The sequence below is a fragment of the Rattus norvegicus genome, chromosome 1 (assembly GCF_021556685.1).
Source record: "Rattus norvegicus strain SHRSP/BbbUtx chromosome 1, alternate assembly SHRSP_T2T, whole genome shotgun sequence".
Lineage (NCBI taxonomy): Eukaryota > Metazoa > Chordata > Mammalia > Rodentia > Muridae > Rattus > Rattus norvegicus.
Genome location: NC_141534.1, coordinates 138,437,129 through 138,456,308, shown reverse-complemented (window position 1 = coordinate 138,456,308; position 19,180 = coordinate 138,437,129). Strand labels below are relative to the sequence as shown.

At 39.1% G+C, this 19,180-nt stretch overlaps 1 protein-coding gene across 3 annotated transcripts in view; it reads left to right on the top strand.

The window, feature by feature from the left end:
• The window catches only part of Mctp2 (multiple C2 and transmembrane domain containing 2), a 232,795-nt gene that overhangs the window by 120,954 nt on the left and 92,661 nt on the right, over nucleotides 1–19,180 (top strand). For all 3 annotated transcript variants that reach the window (XM_087557430.1, XM_087557433.1, NM_001191625.2), the window contains 2 exon segments: nucleotides 3,477–3,579; nucleotides 5,398–5,500. In XM_087557430.1, the coding sequence (XP_087413556.1) occupies nucleotides 3,477–3,579; nucleotides 5,398–5,500 (206 nt within the window).

The following is a 19,180-nucleotide window of genomic DNA, read 5'->3' as shown; positions in this document are numbered from 1 at the left end:
GGACTGTGTGCTGGTGGGTTTCTCGATCCTTGCCATTTGGCCTGTCTTGCAGCACATGCTTAGAGAACAGGCGGAAGACACATTCATTCATGGCATTCTAAAAGCCAGAATTGTTAACAGGAATACCTGCAGTCAGGGTTTGGGGACAAGAATGGCTTCTCCAGGCCAGGATCCCAGGAAATCAGAGGCAATCCAGGCTTTTCTCTGGGAGAAATCATCTATCGCATGTGTGCAATGATTGAGAATGTTACCACTATCTAATCATCTACAGCCTGTGTGCTTTTGGTCCACAGTGTATATATTGTTTTAGCCTGGTTTTCTACATTGGTTTCTCAGGAATCAGAGGGCTATGATATTAATTTATTACATTTCTGTGAAGGGGATCAGGATTTTCCCATTGTTCACAGCTGGGCACCCTATTTCTTCCATTTATACCCATGACTCCATCGGTGTACGGGCAATGGGATATGGAATTGGCTTTCAGAAGCTTCCAGGCTCCTGAGTTTCCAGGCCATGAATCAGTGTAATGGGGATCTCCTGTATACTATTAACCCTTACCCACCCTTCTACATTTTATCCTTTTTTTTTTTAAGTTTTAATCTTACCCATGTGCAAGCTCTGGGACAAGTTAAACTCTATATGAATATCCAGGTCCTTAGCATTCCTGGTTATTTATTAAGAGAATTAATGTAAGTTCAGCAACTTGAAGGTTGGCTAAGAGATCAGGAGGCCTAAGCATGCTGTGTGGTAGACCCTGCCTACTTCTTAGATGGATATCTGTATTTAAGCCCTGAGTGCCCTTCTAATGTCATATGGATACTCTGTAGTCTGTCTTTCTTCCCCTGACAAATTAAATCCTAAGCTTCCCTGCCAAGCCCAATGGAAGGTAATAGGGTTTTACTTGGAGACTGCCAAGCTGATTTTGGATTGGAGGTGTCCTCGCATCTTATGTGTGTGCATTTGGAAGATAGTGGGAGATGGGGTGAAAAAAAGGGAAGGTGAGATGTGAGAAAAAGTGAGTTAATTTTGGGAGCATGCACATGTGCATGTGCCTGTTCCGTAGGACCTGCCTATCTATGTATAAGTACACCCACATGCCACACTGGTGTATGAGAGTCACAAGACAACGCCAAGTGTTAGTCGTCTCCTTCCACATTGTTTTAGACTTTGTGTGTGTATCTGTGTGTGTTGTATGTTCCTGTGTGACTGTACTGTGTGTGTTTGCATGTGTCACGTGTGTCTATATGACTGTGTGTTGTATGTATCTCTGTGTTTCTGTGTATGTGTGTACCTGTGTGTGGTTGTGTCTGTATGTCTGTCTGTGTCTCTCCGTGTTGGGTGTCCCTGTGTGACTGTGTATTGTTTGTGTGTCCGTGTGTATGTGTCTGTATATATTGTGTGTATTGTGGCTGTATTGTTTGTGTGTAAGTGTATGTGCATGTGTTGTGTGTATTGTATGTGTGTGTCTCTGTATGTTTTTTTTCACTATATAGTCCAGTGGCCCAAAACCTTCCAGGGCTCCTCTAGCCTCTGTATCCCGTTTTGTCCACGTTTTTATGAGTTCTTGTGACCAAATCTCAGGTCTTTGTGACTTCAAACCCTGTGGGGTAAAATTTCTAAGTGAAAAATAAGCTCTAACCTTACTTACTAAATAATATTTTTTTATTTTTCATAGCATCACATACTTTAGCATACACAGTCACCTATGAAAATGTAGGTCATGCCTATTTATTCACTCAGGGCAGAGGTTTAGTTCTACATATTTCTTTGTATGTCCTTTCACAACCTCATGGAAGTCAATATTTTCATTGGTCTCGAAGAATAGGAGAGCGATTATCTGTATTAACCTAAAGAAAGTTTAGAGAGGTTAACAGTGTTCAATGTTTAATACATTGCTTTTAACTGGCATATGTTCTCGGTGTCACAGAGTGGTGTTTCTGTTTTTGTTTTGATCGTAGTGCCCTAAATTACTCAGCATATGTTCCATGCCTTCTACTTCATATGGCAGCACTGCTTTGGATAAGAGGATCCCAAATCCTTTCCACTAGCTCTTTCAAAAGAATTTATGTAGTTTTATTAGCTATAGTCACCATATCGTACAAGAGAACACCAGCATTCATCCAATCGTAACCTTGCACTTGTGCATATCTACCCCTTCATTTTCCTTTCTAGCATCTTGTAACTACTCGTTCATTGTGCTTCTGCCTGGTATATATATATATATATATATATATATATATATATATATATATATATGTATGTATATATATATTTTTTTCTCCCCCTGCAATATGTCTTTGCACCACTTGCCTGGTACCTGTGTAGGCCAGAAAATGGCATTAGATATCCTGGAACTGGATATGGTTGTAAGCTGCCATGGCACTGAGGATTGAACTAGGGTCCTTTGCAAAAGTAGCTAATGCTCGTAACCGATGAGCCAGCTCTCCAGCTCCAAGTCTACTTAATTCTGCCTGTACTGTATGTGGGTGAGACTTCGCAGTATCTGTTTTTCTGTGACTTCATAACATATTGCCCTACAGGCTCATCTGTGTTACTACAAATGACATGATTTAACCTTCTTTATATTTGAGTCCTCTTTACACCTCGGTAGAATTCTGTTGTCTACATGTCAAGTGATGGACACCTATGTTGTCTTCATCTTTGGCCACTATAAGGAACGCTGTGATCCACACAACACTCTAGAGGCTGAAACCATTTCCCTTGGATTGTATAAGTGAAAGTGGAATTGCTATCCATGTACAACTGTTAAAGCAACCATGTTTTTCCATGCTGGGTTTACTAACTGATCATCCCACTAACAGTGCCTAAGACTTCCTTTTCCTCAGATATGTATGGTCTTTGTTATTTTCATCTTTGTCTCTGTTTTCTTGAACTATGGCAAATCAAACACAGAGCCTTACCTGTGGTAGTTGCTCTCCCACTGAGTACATCTCTAACCCTACTGTTGCCTGTTTGGTAATAGGTGTTGTAACTGAGGTTAGATGATATATCACTGTGGCTTTGATTAACGTTTTTCTGAAGATGAGTGATGTCAAATAAGTTTTCACGTGGTGCTTTGTATGCCTTTTAAAGTCTTTCACTGTTTTTTAATTGGGTTATTTTATTTTGCTGTTGAGTTCATTTTAAAGACAAACAGGGAAGTGAGGACTACTATTCTACGGGAAGACCCAGTGCCCCCTTCTGTGAGAATTGTGATCCTTGCTCCTCAGCGCGGCAATTCATCTTGTTCATCAGTGTGGATCCCTCAATAACTTAAAGGCTGGACATTCCTGGGCTTTCCTACCTTCCTGAATTCTCAAATGTGGATCCAGCAAGCCTGCTGGGAGAGCTGTTTCCCCTCCCTCTGCTTTCTCTCCCCTTTCACAGTTTCATTGTGAAAGCACAGAGCTTTCGCTCAATTTGCAGTGTCTCTTTGGGACGTTTGTCTTTGATGGGTGTCTGTGTTCTCTTTCCAGGGAAGAGCGATCCTTTCTGCCTATTGGAGTTGGGCAATGACCGACTTCAGACACATACCATTTACAAAAACCTCAATCCTGAGTGGAACAAAGTTTTTACATTGTAAGTGTGTCATGCCCTGGATCCTTGGAGCAGCTTTAAGTTACAGAGCAATTATCTCTGATGTGGATGGGGCAGGCTGGGGGCTCTTGAGGGGAACTTTCTACCCATTTTTATGTGCAAAGAGCAAATTTTATTGTTTTTTTCTTCCAAAAACCTTTTATCCTTTCATTTTATAGTACGGCTTAATAATAGAAGAGACCATTTGGAACTGTAAGGGACTGTTAGGAGACATTTATAAAGTAGATCTTTTAGTGACTAAATTAATCTGCAGATAGATGGGAGCTTCTAGATGTCCAGACTAATCTATTTCTGGGTTAAGAAAAGTTACAAATGGAGTCCTGTCTTAAATTCTAAGCACTTACATGTTATGATACTATCTTAAATGCATGGAGGTTTGTAGTCTGCCAGAGTCTTTTGGAAAATACAGATTATCCACAAATCTTTAAAGACCCCCAAAGGCTTCTTACATTCTCTTCTATTGAAGTGGCTGTCTCCTTCGACCTGCCCTATGTGATTCATCAAACTTGGGCTTTTAGGCATCTGAGTATATCTAGTTTCCTACTTTGCCTTAAATGTCAATGTGTGACTGTGATGAGGAGACCTCTATTGGTTTTAGGTGAGTTAATGTTACATTGCCCCCACAAAACTGACCTCCTAGTCTGTGCTTGTGAGTGAAAGTCTAGCTTGCCTCCAGTGTAATTGGTGGTGTTCCTAGGTGGTCCCACGAAGGTCTAAGGGAAGTGGATCAGCTAGAGACAGCAGCAAACTGCCAGATACAAGCGGTTCTGACAATAGCTGTGACTCTATTTTCATTGTCTATAGTGGTTGGATTCTGTTCAGTATAAAAAATGTATTTTTAAAGCTGTGGATGTGACTTTTGGTAGCTTATACCTTATGTTTTAATTAAAATGGACTCATACTGACTTCAGCAAATAATGATTTTTGCTACATTTTCTTAAAACCATTTTTAAAAATATTTATTTGCTGATGATTTATTTTTATACATGTAGACACCAGTAGGGGCTTATGTGTACCATATTTGCATTCAAAAGACCACAGGAGCCAGAAAAAGGTTTGGAATCCCCTAGATTTGGAGTTACAAGCACTTGGGAACTACTGGGTAGGTGCTGGGAACTGAATCTGGTCCTCTGCAAGAGCACTAAGTCTTCTGACCACTCTATAGCCCATCATATTGTTTTCTTAATTTTCAAGGTGATTTTATTTATTTATTTACTTACTTACTTAATTTATTGCTTTTCTCAGTTCAGAGTAACTTTGCAACCCTGTTCCTTTCCCCTCTGATTTCTCTCTTCTCTTTTCTTCTCTATTCATTCTTTCCTTCCTTCCTTCTTTCCTTCCTTCCTGCCTTCCTTTTTCTTTCTTTTTTGCTCCCAGAGCAGAGGGAAGAACCCAGGACCTTGTACTTGCTAAGCAAGCGCTCTCCAACTGAGCTAAATCCCCAACCTGTCTTTATTTAATTCTTTCTTTCTTTCTCTCTTTCTCTCTCTCTCTCTCTCTCTCTCTCTCTCTCTCTTTCTTCCATTCTCATTCTTTAAAAGTGTTACCCTTGAGTGCACACATGTGTGGAAAATGCCACAGTAGGAAAGTTAACTTCTTTCACCACGTGCACGTCTGAATCTTCCATGATGGATGATCTGGGAATACAGTCAGTTTGATTTAATTTTTGGAGTTTAATTAAATGATAGTTTTATACTCCGAGGACACACAGACTTAATTAGTGCAAGTGTTTTCAGATCTTCATGGAGCGAACGTCACTCGTGTGTTTTTGTGTATAATACCTGATCTCTTCACTTTCAGCCCTATTAAAGATATCCATGATGTGTTGGAAGTGACAGTGTTTGATGAGGACGGAGACAAGGCCCCGGACTTTCTTGGGAAAGTTGCCATCCCCTTGCTGTCTGTAAGTCTTCCGTATTAATCAACAATTTGTAAGTCGGAGTGTGTATAGTGTAGACTCACTTAATATTTGTCAGTTTTGGAGCTTCTGTGGAAAGTAATATTTATCTTTATATTTTAGATATAAGGAGTTATAGCCTTCTGTGTGTTGGTTTAATACTTATTCAATCACCAGACATTTTGGCCAATCTTTGCCTCTCAGACCTCATTCCACCTCAGACTGGCACTTTCTGTCTGACCTCGAGGAATCCAATTCAACGGTCAGAGTTCCTGCAGAGTAACGAGGAACACTTGCGCATTTCTTCTTACTTCTTCCATGCCCATTTTGTTAAAGATTCATTGTTGATCACTATGCTCATGTTTCCTAAAGACCATTTCCCCCCAACTTCTCTCTGTTATATCTGCTCTAGAATATTGAAATATTAAAATGAAATACTTTGTGGAAGAAAAAAAAACTCCCTTGGAAAATCAAGAGGATTTCAATAATCTAGGTAGGGTCAGGAAAGATGAAAACCAGAACGACTAAATAGTTATAAAAGACAGTAGAGAAAGCACCCCAGAGTGCTTACAAGAGTGAAGCGGGAGGAGTGGCCAGCAAATTGCCCATTAATTAATTAATTAAAACTATTAGCATCTACTTTTTCCCTATTGATTGTACATTAATATGTGTTCAATGAACTGGATCGAGGCAGGCATTTCGGCTTTGTACAATTGGTGTATGATGTCATTATGGCTTCACCAAAATATGGACATTTATCTCTTCCCTCATAGCTGTTATTGGTACTAAGCCATTTGTACATTTTGGTGAGTTGTGTGCTCTGTGATCTAGCCACAAGCTTCATCTTACTCACATAATGTTTACAGGGAAGGGAACACTGTACCTCTTAATATCTTTTCATCTGCTTTTGATCATTTGGTTAATTTCTCCCTAAGTTCTCATATCCCTGATGCTCCTCCAAGAAAATGCATGCAGCAGCTGCTGGCGGCTGCAGCCGGCCCCTGCCAAATGCTCGGAGCCCTCCATGGCAGACAGCAGTGCTCATGGAGAGGAGATGACAATTGGGAATTCCCCCCTTTTTTATTACAACTTTGTCAGATACTCCTGGAAGAATACATGCAGCAGGAATATGGGACACACTTTAAACGAAGTCTAAAGAGACGTGATAGAAAGCCAAATCATCCCTTACAATTCAGTGTGCATGTATGTGCACCATCTCTGTTTCCTTTTTCTCTCCTTTCTCTCCTCTCTCTCCTCTCTCTGCCTCACTCCTTCCTGTCTCTTCCTCTCTCTCCTTCTGTGTCTCCCTATTCACTCTCTCTTTCCTCCCTCTTCCCCTTTACACTTTTTAATGGATAAATCTGAAATATATATATATATATATTTATTCCTAGTCCTGTGACTATACTTGAGGAGTTTAGAAACTCTTGATCTTTTCTCTTTGTTCATAAAACTTTTGTATACTGGCTTTGCTTACTCACTTCAGCCCCTCAAGACCACTGTGCCTTTGTTTCTCCTTCAGTCCCTCCTCAGAAGATCTTAGACAGGACATGTAGCTACATGAGGATGACCTAATCCTAAGGCTGTTGACATTTGGAGTCAGGACATTTGTGTGCTAAATGGGGATTTCCTGTGCATATTTGGGTACCCAGAAGATTTCTGGCTTGTCTTGGTGACAGTAGCACTTGTCTGTCTCTGCTGTTGTGAAGACTAAAGATGTCCCTAGACATTGACAAAGAGCCTGAAGGGACATGGACTCCTGATGGTCACAACAGTTGACTAAAATAACATATTATTTTCTCAAAATATCCCTCCCCATCTATAAAATCAGGGAAAGACACATCTTACTTAATTCCTGTTTTAAACACAAATCAAATACCACAGTCCAAGTTTGCATGATGGGAACAATCTGCCTCAGATTCAATTGTTCATTTATTTGATTAACAAACATGGATGAATTATCACTGGGTGGCTGGCAATTTTAGCATGCAGTGCTCTAGTTCTGGCCCCCAAAAAAACCTTCCTCCTCCCTTGTAGCTTATTTCATGCTTTATATGCTACAAGGATACAGAAAGAAAATGAAAATAAAATCAATATACAATGTTACATGACAAGAACACAACACTGGGCCACCAAGAATATAGGGAAGCAGAGATAAGTTCTCCAAGGCTGTGTGGCAGGCAGTGAGGGGTGCACAGGAAAGGGAACATTCAACCAGCAACTCAAGGAGATGACAGGGCAATCAATGTGAGTATTTGGGAAACTTGGAGGCAGAAGACAATTATGCTTAAAGGCTCAGAGGAAAAACTTTACCTGTCAACATCCAGGGACAGCTAGGAAGATACTGTCAGTGGAATGGAGGGGACAGAGACAGTGGCCTATAGAATAGGGAGTGACCCACAGGTAGGGAAGGGCAGAGGTATGTCTTATAGTGCCCTGCAAGTCAAGAACCAAGGACTATAAAGGATTTCAACTTTTATTCGGTGAGTTGGTAAGGGATGGGGAACCGCAGGTTTACATCATGTCTTAGGGTTTCTATAGCTGTGGTAAAACACCATCACCAAAAGCAAATGGATTGGGGAGAGTGTTTATTTCATTCTACAGTTCTGCATTTTGGTCCATTGCTAAGGAAAATGGGAGCAGAAACTCAAAGTAGGAGCCTGGAGACAGGAACTAGAGCAGAAGCCACAAAAAGGTGCTGCTTACTGGCTTGCTCCTCATGGTTTACTCAACCTTCTTTCTTAGAGTACCCAGGACTACCAGCCTCAGGATGACATTGGTATAGTGAGCTGGCCCCTCCCACATCAATCATTAATCAAGAATCTGGTTGGGTATTATCTCAAATGAGGTTCCTCTTCACAGATGACTGTAGTTTGTATAGAGTTGACATAAAACTTGCAAGACATATTATTTGTTTCTTTTCAATACAAATAGCATGTGATACAATCAGGGGAAAGCCCCAGTTTAGCAGGCTCTGCTTACAGAAAAGCCTGACCAGACTATAATCCTCTTAGTTGTCCTGGGGACACTCCATGGCATGAGTGGCGGGCTCTGCTGCTGCTATTCCATACAACTGATTTGACTCACATTAACTTCTAATTCCTTGACTGACAGATTAGGAAAATGACCAAATCCTAGAGTAGATCTCTGTCTTCTTGACATCAGGTGGTCTACCTGCAACAAACTGACCTTTTCAAATTAATTTATTTCCTAATAGAACGTAGATTATAAGTGCGATTTTTAAATGTCACGACTCTCATTATAATTGAAATTCATAATCCAATAATTATTTAATTTTGGTTCTATTATCAAATAATACTGAACTGTGTTTGGAAGGGTTTGTTTAAAGCTTTAGCTCTATTTTTTCTTTAGTTTATGTTCCTTGAGGGTTCCACGCTGAGAAAAGCAGTGCAGTTAATATGCTAAGTCATTCATTTTCGAACAACTTAGTCTTACATAGTTATTTTTGGCAATTGGAAAGTTAGGAAACAAAAGCCCAGAAAGGATCCTGTACTGTAGCTGGCAGTAAGCAAGATTTTTAACATCGACAGCCTCCTCTTGGAGTCCGAGCTCCTCAGAATTTCTTAGACAGTCATAGGGAGCACCCATCAAGCATCATGCCACAAGGAAGGCTAAGGCTGTGTTGGCACAACTGTGATGTGATCGGCAAGAAAGACATGACAGGAGAGACATAGAAAATCTTGGGAGATATATGTCCAATAGGCACAGAAAACCAAAAGTCCCACAGAAAACCACAGCAAAGGAACAAGATGCTCTGAGGGATGGAAGAGAAGACATTAGGAAGCAGGGCTTTGAACTGGCTTGGGAAGGAGTAATGTTTTGACTGTGACTGGTCAATGAGCAAGAACAACACTGGAAGAACAATACAGAAGAAAGACCATGAAGCAGGAACAAGTAGGGCCCAAAACAACAGTTGGAAGGGTAGAGGGACATTTGATATGTCTAGTAGCAGGAATCAAGCGTGAGATTTGACAAAAACAGTGACTCTAAAGCAAACAGCCCACTAGGACCACAGGGTGAGAACATCCCAGAAGATCTGTTAAACCTCCATGAAATGAATCTCCATGAGTCTCAGTGTTTATATTTTATATTTCTTAGGAAAAGGGCTGATTCCTGTTTGTTTGTTTTTTTTTCAAATTATGTGAAAGAATCAAGAAAAGGGAGTCAGTGCTACTTCTTATTTACTTTATAAGAGAATAAAAATTTCATTCACTGATATATTGTTGTGTCTTGATCTGGTAGCACAATCCATAATCCCAGAAACGTAGGCTCAGGCAGGGGAAGCACAAGTTCAAGACCTATTTAGGATGTAGAGTCAGTCATTGCCAGTCTGGATAATAAAGGAGATATTTTTTTCTTCTTTTTTTTCTTTTTTTCGGAGCTGGGGACCAAACCCAGGGCCTTGCGCTTGCTAGGCAAGCGCTCTACCACTGAGCTAAATCCCCAACCCCAATAAAGGAGATCTTAACTTAGCACAAAAGGAAACCTAGGGCTAGAACTCAGTAGTGGAACATTTGCCTAGCCTGATAGAAGTCCTAGATTCAATGCTTCATACTACAAAGGTATCAAATTTATTTTATATTTAAGAAATTTTATAATGAGCAGCATATTAATTATTGAATGTGGGTATTTTCATGCAGTTTTCTTCTCTTACCTACGTCAAGGGCTAAAGTTCACTTACCATTTAATGGCATCTTACTTTGGGATTCTAATGGTAGGACAAAAAATCATGAGCAAAAGTAACTTGCAGGAAAGAGTTTATTGGCTTGCAGCTCCACATTGACAGTCCATCACTGAGGGATTAGCTCAAACAGGGCAGGAAGCTGGAGACAAGAACTGGAGAAGAATCCAGGGAGGAAGTACTTTCTACTGGCTTGCTCAGCCAATCCCTTAGAGCACCCAGAACTACCAGCTCAGGGATGGCACCACTGACAGAGAGGTGGGCCAGCACACATCCTTCACTAAGGAAGAAAATGCACTGCAGGGTTGCCAAGGAGTTAGCCTGGTGGAGGCATTTTATCAACTAAGATTCCCTCTTCCCAAATAACTCTAGCTCCTGTCAGGTTGACATAAAACTAGCCAGCTTAGTGAGGTAAGGCACAGTGAATTAAAAACTACCCAAGTCTAAGGTAGAGACTTTGCCTCAACTTTGCATTTTACTCAGTGGTAATGTGCTTGTGTCTGCTGCTGAAGTACATTTAAACTATTGAATAAAAGGGCTGTGCTAAACTCAACTACAGGATTTATTTTTTAATTTTGATTCCGTGTTTTTCTTTTTGAAATTAAAATGTAATTTCAACATTAACCTATCTCCCGCTGCCCTCATATGCACGGGGGCTTTTGCAACCAGGGTGAAAGTACTATCTGGAGAATGGGCAATTTAATAGTTCAAACACTGGGGCTGGAGAGATGGCTCAGTGGGGGCAAAGCACTCTCCTCTCCCAGAGATCCAGTTTTTTCCCTTGTACTCACATAGTGGTTCACAATCATCTGTTAGCCCACTCTCAGGCAATCTGATATTCTCTTCTGGTCTGTGTGAGCACCAGGTTTGAATATAATACATAGACATAATACAGGCAAATTACCATACACATAAAGTCAAGCAAAATTAAAAATTAATAAATTAAAATTATAATCATCAGTGTTGATGAATTGTTTGAGGCACATATATTCTAATATATATTCATATATTTAAAGGTGAATATTCTAATATGTATTCAATGTGTATTAGAATAAAATATTCAAAGTCAAAAAGATATCCTTGCATATGCTTATTTTCTCATCAATGAAAAGAAAATCAGTGTTTCTTTTCTAGCCCATCTCCATTATTTTGTGTCAGCCTCTGATCCACAGAAACACTTTTCATCAGCGACACCTTTCTCCACCAACGACAGTTACAGCCACACTGGGCTAGGACCAGGTAGGAGATTTTAACTATCATTACTGTTCCCCATCCTAATATCTCCAGATTTACTCTTGATGTTATAGCAGCCAGCCTGCAGGAACCCCTCCGCCTACCCTGCCTACACTCTTTGGGAACTCTGCCTGAAAATATTTTTAACATAATTATAGAAGAAAATTTCCCAATATTAAGAAGGAGATAACTTATGAAGGTACAAAGAATATACAGAATTCAAAATATACAGGACCAAAAAAGAAGTTACTCATAATACAAACTAATAATAACAATAAAATTAAGAAGATAAAAAGGATAGTAAATGATACAATGTAAAGCAGTATCATAGAAAGGTAGCTCCCTAACTAACCTGGGAGACCCTGGGAGCCAGAGGGCCTGGACACAAAGATGGCAGCCCAGACTACTAGACCCAGCAAATGCTAGAGTTAAATCATTTCATCAATCAAATGGACCTAGCAGACATCTACAGACCATGTCACTCAAATACATACCCCCCACACACACACACAAACTCTTTCTTCCTAGAAGCACATGGAATCACATACTAGGACACAAATTAAGTCTCAACAGATACACATCTCAAAATCTTGAAAGGACTCTTAGCCAAGCAAGAGAATGGCTTGTATAATAGAGACTTCAAGACCTTTAAGAAGGAAAATGAAAAAGACAGCAGAAGTGTGCATCCCTGCTCATAGATGGGTAGGATTAATAATCTCAAACAGCCATCCTACCAAAAGAAATCTGCAGATTCATTACAATCTCCAGCAAAATTTTAGTACAACTCTTCACAGAAGTAGAAAAGCCAATCTTCAATTTCATATAGAAAGCATGTGCATATACACACTCACACACACACACACACAGAGTAGCAGAATAGCTTAAATAATCCTCAATCATAAGAATATGCTGTATCATATTCTAAATTTTAAGTTGTACTTAGAGTCATAGTAATAAAACCAGCATAGTATTGGCAAGACAAGAAATATATTGATCAGTAAAATTAAATATAAGCTCTAGACATGGGACCAGACACCTAAGGATAACTGATTTTTAAACACAAAAAGCTCCAAAATTCATACTTGAGAAAAGACAGCCATTCAAGAAATGGTTCAGTTCAAACTGAATGGCTGCATGTAGAACACTCCTCCATTGCTAGTGGGAGTGCAAACTTGTATAGCCTCTGTAAAAATCATTGATGTGGCATTTTCTCAGAAGTTAGGAATAGATCTACTTCAAGATTCAGATATAACAATCTTGCATATATCCAAAGGACTCTACATTCTACTACAGAGACACTTGCTCAACCATATTCATTGCTATTCTATTCATAATAGCCAGAAATGAAATAGCCTAGATATCCATCAACAGATGAATGGATAATGAAATGTAGTATATTTACACAGTGGGAAATTATACAGCTGTTCAGAATGAAGAATTCACAGGTAAATAGATGGAGCTAGAAAAAAAATCATGAGTGATGTAACCCAGACCTCAAAAGACAAATATGTATGCTATGTGGATCTTATCTTTTAAGCTTTCAACACATGTGCTCGGATCTGAGTTACCACAGAGATTAGATACTTAATAAGCGACTGTAGAGAGAAGAGGATCTTCAAAGGATGGAAAAAAGAATTTATTCCTGTGGACAAGAAAGGGGAAACTAGAATAGGAAGGCTAAATAGAGGGGAGATTTAGAGATAAGGTTAAAGGAGGAGACATAGGGCAGACAACTGATACCAAATGTCCTTTGAAAAACTGTATGGAAACCTACTATTGTAGAAACTTCCTAAAATATGTAGTAATAGGAAACGAATCCAAATGAGGCTACCAAATAATAGGGGAGAGAGTGTCCCAACTAGACATCTTTTGTTACCAAATAAAATCTTCACTGTAAAGGATGGGTTACGTCTTTCTGAGTTACTGGTCAATGGGGCTGTACGGAAACCCCCAAACAACCCAAGCTCTTAGTTACTCTCCACAACCTAATGGTAATACCCTGTTGCTGAATAAAGCACTTCCTCGTGTCATTGAAAACATTAAAGCTGGTGCCTAACTAGAAGCTTCATGCCTAATGACTAGGGTTCACAGCACTAGAACATACTCTGAAAGATACTCAAAGAGAAGTTAATTATCAAGAGCACCCATATACAAATCCTGTGATCTACAACTGAAGAAAACAGGTATAGCCATCTTAATAGCTGAAAAAGAGACTTCCCACTTAATCCACAGAGCTAGGAAAGGATCCTAATTACCCATTAAAGAAAATAGCCACCAAGAGCATGTTGAAACTTTGAACAGTCATACATAAAACAGAAAGCCACACACGTCGATAAAAGAAACACTACTACAGCTAAAATTACATATTGACTCATATTTTCTAATAATATATACTTTTATTATCATTTTCTAATATCCCCAAATGAAAATAACTCTATTGTCTCAGCTCAATGAAATGCATTTTGGAACAAACTTGCCTCACCTTATGCAAGCCCAGCCCATCAGGTCAAAGCAACCTATACCCAGAAATACCGTCTCAGATGTAGTGTTTTGGTGGGGCATACGTATGTGCTGTGAGGAGCTGTCTTCCAAACAGCTTCACTAAATTAGCTTTATGGAACAAAATTTCTTTTCTTTCCTTTCCTTTCCTTTTCTTTTCTTTTCTTTTCTCTTCTCTTCTCTTCTCTTCTTTTCTTTTCTTTTCTTTTCTTTATATGAGTACACTGTAGCTATCTTTAGACACACCAGAAGAGGACGTTGAATCCCATTATACATGGTTGTGAGCCACCATGTGGTGGCTGGGAGTTGAACTCAGGACCTCTGGAAGAGCAGTCAGTGCTCTTATCCCCAATACCATACACATCTCTATTTGCATTTTCAATGAAGTTGTTTTATGTGCAGTGGGCTTGCATGAGGAAAGAGACATGGCCAATCGTAAGTTTTCATTTGTTTGTTCCTGTGTTCTAAGGTTAAGATGGAATTTTGGCCAGTAAAGTAAAATAATAGTTTATTTTTAGATCACACTAACAAGTTTAGGATCAATATAGAAGTTAGAAGTGGAATGGTGCCAGAATTTGTTTTGGGAGTATAGATTTGGTCAATAAATCAACCCATGTAGTCTTGGAGAACAGGGTAGATGAAAAGGAAAAAGGGATACATCACTTGGGCTATTATTGGATAGAAACAAGACTTAAGTCCCCATGTAGAGTGACAGAAACAATTTTTATATGGATGTATATATGAGGGAACAATGTATAGTGTTCATGTGCCCACAGGTGCCAAATGTATAGGTACTTAGAACTAATTGCAGTTGTAGGCCACCTGACTTGAATTATGGTACCCAAACTGGTCTTCTGGAAGAGCAATGCATGATCTAAACCACTGAGCTATCTCTCCAGACCCTTAAATTGTCACCTTTCAGGAAAAACGTTCAATTGTTATTAGGTATTTCTCCAAGTATACATAGTAATTTAAAAAAAAAAAGGTAAAATGTGGTGAAAAGCCAATTAGCTGTGTTCTGCCCTAGCATCAGGGCACAGGTATCATTTAAACCCTGTGTGTCATATATAATGGGTACTATTGGGTCAAATCTGTCTAGCTTTGGGCCAATTCCATCAGACTGAGAGGGTGAGAGCGCCTGGTAGGGCTCTCCCAATGTCCTAAATGAAAACACTGTGAGTACTAGGCTGTGTGTCACGTGCTCAGGATGCTTTATCTTGATTGCAATGAATTTTTCTATCAAATAACAAGACATTAAGTCAAAGTAAAATCTTACTTTGCCTTGAGGCATCTAAAACAGTGATGTGAAGCAGGAAAGTGTAGTGTGTGGATATACATGAGACACGTGCCATAAATGCAATACATAATGGATGCTCTAAGAGTGCAAAACCGTATGAATTACTACTCTGATTGTAGGAAACATGGCCCTGTGTGTGTGTAAGACTTCACATTTTATTTCTGAGAGGAAATATTTCTTAAAATATAAGATTAGAATAAAAATGTATGTCATCCATTCAGCTTTAAATATTTTTTTTAAAATCATGGATTAGAGCTATAACTTAGTGGGAATTTGATGTTCTGTCAACCCTGGCACTGAAAAATTAACCCAAATAAACATAAAAACTCCAAGTGTAAACAGACTGAAAGTAACAATTCTGCAAGGTCTGCTGAAAGTGAGCCCTTCACCTGATGCCTTAGAGCATACAGTTTCTGAGCATATTATAAGCATGTTATGAGATAAATTTCAGACATTCAAGGTGTAATTCTCAAATTTTAGACAATAAAAGTATCAGTGTGATATGTGTCTATCCAAGCATAAAACTGGAAAATGTTGTACTTCAATACCTGCTTAACATGGTTCAGGCTACCTCAGTAGAGTCCAAAGAGGCAGAAATTTTAGTATCACCACGGTGCTCAAATCTCCTATTTATATATTAGCAAAGAAGAAACAAAGAAATATCAAACAACCTGGCTATGAAAGAAAAATTTTGAATTAGTCAATATGTATAGCAAGACTGCAATTAGTGGGTTCTTAAAACTTCCAACAACACTACATAAAACTAAGCATGTGGCCAAAAGCATACTTGTACCTTGATCGGTTTAGTAACTAAACATAAAGTTTGGAATTCAGTTAACAACCCAATAAAAAGGAGTGAGAAAGACTAAGAAAACTAGAGAAGAATTGATAAAGGTTGAGCCAGCATAGCGCAGGGACAGAATGCTTGCCCAGCATGTGTAAAGCTGTGAGTTCTCTACCAGCACTGAGGCAGAAGGAGACAGACACATGAGAAAGAGCACTGGAAAATAGTGAGGCAGTAGATAGGATAAGTCCAAGTACTGCCCCCTAAAGTATTAGTACAATTGACAAACTACTTACAGGGATAAAGAAAAATGCAGGTAGAATGAGACACAATAAACAAGACGCGGTTATGAATACCAGCCCCAATTCTCAGTGAGAGACCAAGAGAGAAGGCCAAACTGGAGAAGCAGATGTGAGATGACCCAAGTGCTATACAGATATTTACTTTCTCCAAAGGAACTATAAGGCTGTCTCACCCTTGGAAGAAATAATATGTAAAATAAGACCAAAGAAACTTACCTTTAAAAGTATAATTAGAAGGTTTTGGATAACAGAGAGTGAATATGCCACTTAGTGAAAATGATCAGTTATGGAAAGTTTTAGAAAACTTTTCAATTGATTGTAACCTTTTTTCTATGGATTGTCTTCTCTGGCTTTCAAGAAAATACCATGTTACTTGTGTTTCAAAAATCCGAAGGAGATGAGTACTCCTAATACTATTTAAATGCACTATGAGCATAAAAGCTGAAAAATGTATTATATTATTTCTTTTAATTAGAGTAAATCATAGCAAGAAGAAATTTAAGAAATAGAAAAATGCGTGTTTCTTGTATATAAGAAGGGCTCATCACATTAGTAAAGGTATTGTATAATTGGTACCAATGATGTATTAAAAAGTGAGATGTTCCCTAGAAGCATCACTAGATGTGGAAGGGATACTTGAAAAGAGTCTACTCCTGCTCCTGGCTATGGGCACAGTAGTCCAATCATTTATCTGTCACATTAGTTGTTTATTTGGCATCGTAACCAAAATATATGCCATAGACAAAGAAAGGAAGAAACACTTATTTTTGCTGTTGGTACAGAAGTTTTAGTCCATGGTCTCATGGCCCCATGTACTCTGAAGCAAAACAGTATGATGGCAAGATGCAGGCTATTTCAAATTATATGGGAAAAACATTACATACATCTTAACTAAAAAATCATATTTTAAAAGAGGGTTATCTCATAATTTCGGATACCTGTAAACATAAATCGTGGTTGATAAATGTTAGTTGATAAGTAACAGGATAAGACGTCAGTGAGATACATATTAAGAAAGCAAGATCAACTGTATTCATTAGAAAAATAAAAACTTAAAAAACACCAAAGACTGAAACATGAAACAAATAGAAGTCTGTGTCTTAAGTCTATGTGAAGTTATTCTAGAACCTTACTGAAGGATAGACCCACTAACAAGAGATCATTTAACATTAACTAAATGTGAAGCATGGCATCACCGTGTAAAGGATAAAAGATTTGGGAAGAGACAACATCAGCTGCTTAAGGAGTTAGGGTAAAACGTTGCACTAAGCACGGCAATAATTTCAAGATAAATTAGACAGTGGACACTTAAAAGTGTGCAAGCTCTTTTTGATTCCTCCCAGTTACCATCAGGACTATCTGCTAAGACTTTATTGCTGAAGATCCTACATACTTTACTTACAGGATATATTAAGGAGGAACTGAGCTGGAAGCTTTCTACCTGCTTCCCAGCCATATGCAGCGTGCAGCCTGTTGACTAATGTCGCTATACAGCTCTGAACCCCATTGACTGTAATACCAATCTGTGAAGCAGGATGCTCCCACTGGTGCAGTAGGGGCATGGCTGTTATGGTGGTAACCAACTGTACTCTGATTTGTACTTAAGGCCCATTCCATAATTCACAGTCCCATAGCTGGGGGAATCTTCGTTCCTCATGGTGATTTCATTGCTGTTTATTAGAATTGACATGGTACTAACATGCCTTCTAAAGAAAACGGTAGTCCCAACCTTAATAAGAGAAGCTTCTCTGAATATAGAGATGATGGATGATTAATAGGGGTCTCCATGTATAGGCCCATATAGGTCGTTCATACCACCTCCATTCTGAATGACTATTGGAGAAGAGGGGGCAGAAAAAAAAGGTAAGAGTCTAAAGATGAGGAGAAGGGCCATGAAATCCTGTCTTTCTAGAAGTAACATAGACAATGTAGTCATGATCTCAGAGCAGCTGCAGTGTCTGCAAATGGCACAAGACTAGATTCTGTAAATCGTTAATTAGGGATCTGGGAGGGGCTCATGTATTCCTACCCCTTCTTGCTTAACTATGGGATATCAGTGGATTCTGAGAAGGGTATTAATTGCGTTCAGCTGTGCCTCCACTGACAAGCCCACCATGCCTCAGTGAACAATTCCAATCCTATGGTCAAACATGTGATGCTTATTAAACTGGGTGAGTCTAAAAGCCAAAAGGCATGACTGGGGAAGGGACTTAGTCCTCAGTGAACGAATGGAAAAGGAGTAGTAAGAGACAAAATTCCTAAGATCCTCAGATGTCAGTCTATGTAGCCTAAACCCCAATTGCTATGGAAAATTGGAAGGCAAAAGATGAAATGGATAGGAGACGAAACAAAACAAAGCAAAAGAAAACACCAGAATTATAGCCTATGAACACAAGTTTGCAGCCAGCCTGGATTGTCTTTAATTACCAAGTCTAAGACAAGTCAACCAGGCAGAAAAGTTAACCCAAAACAGAAACCCTGAGCACAGAAATGCCTTATCTAGTTATGGTCTTGGTGATTAAGAATGTAGTGAGCTGATAAATCAGGGACTGACCCACTGGCTTTTTTACAAGTGACTTGAATTCTTGGTCTTGGGTTACTTATTGCTGACATGAGGATAACTCTTCCATGTATCTTGAGAGGATAAGTGAACTGGCAAATGTTAAGCAATCAGCCCTTGCACACTGTGACTGGTCATTATCTTCCTTTACCTTGTGTTACAATATAAACGCTCCAATTAATTTAAGAAACAAGATCAACAAACCCGGCCAAGGATTTTCATCACCAACTGGCAAAAAGGGATGCCTTGAAATGCTGTCTGAAAGAGTTACATGGATTAAAATGGTTTAGCATGCCACATACATGTGTC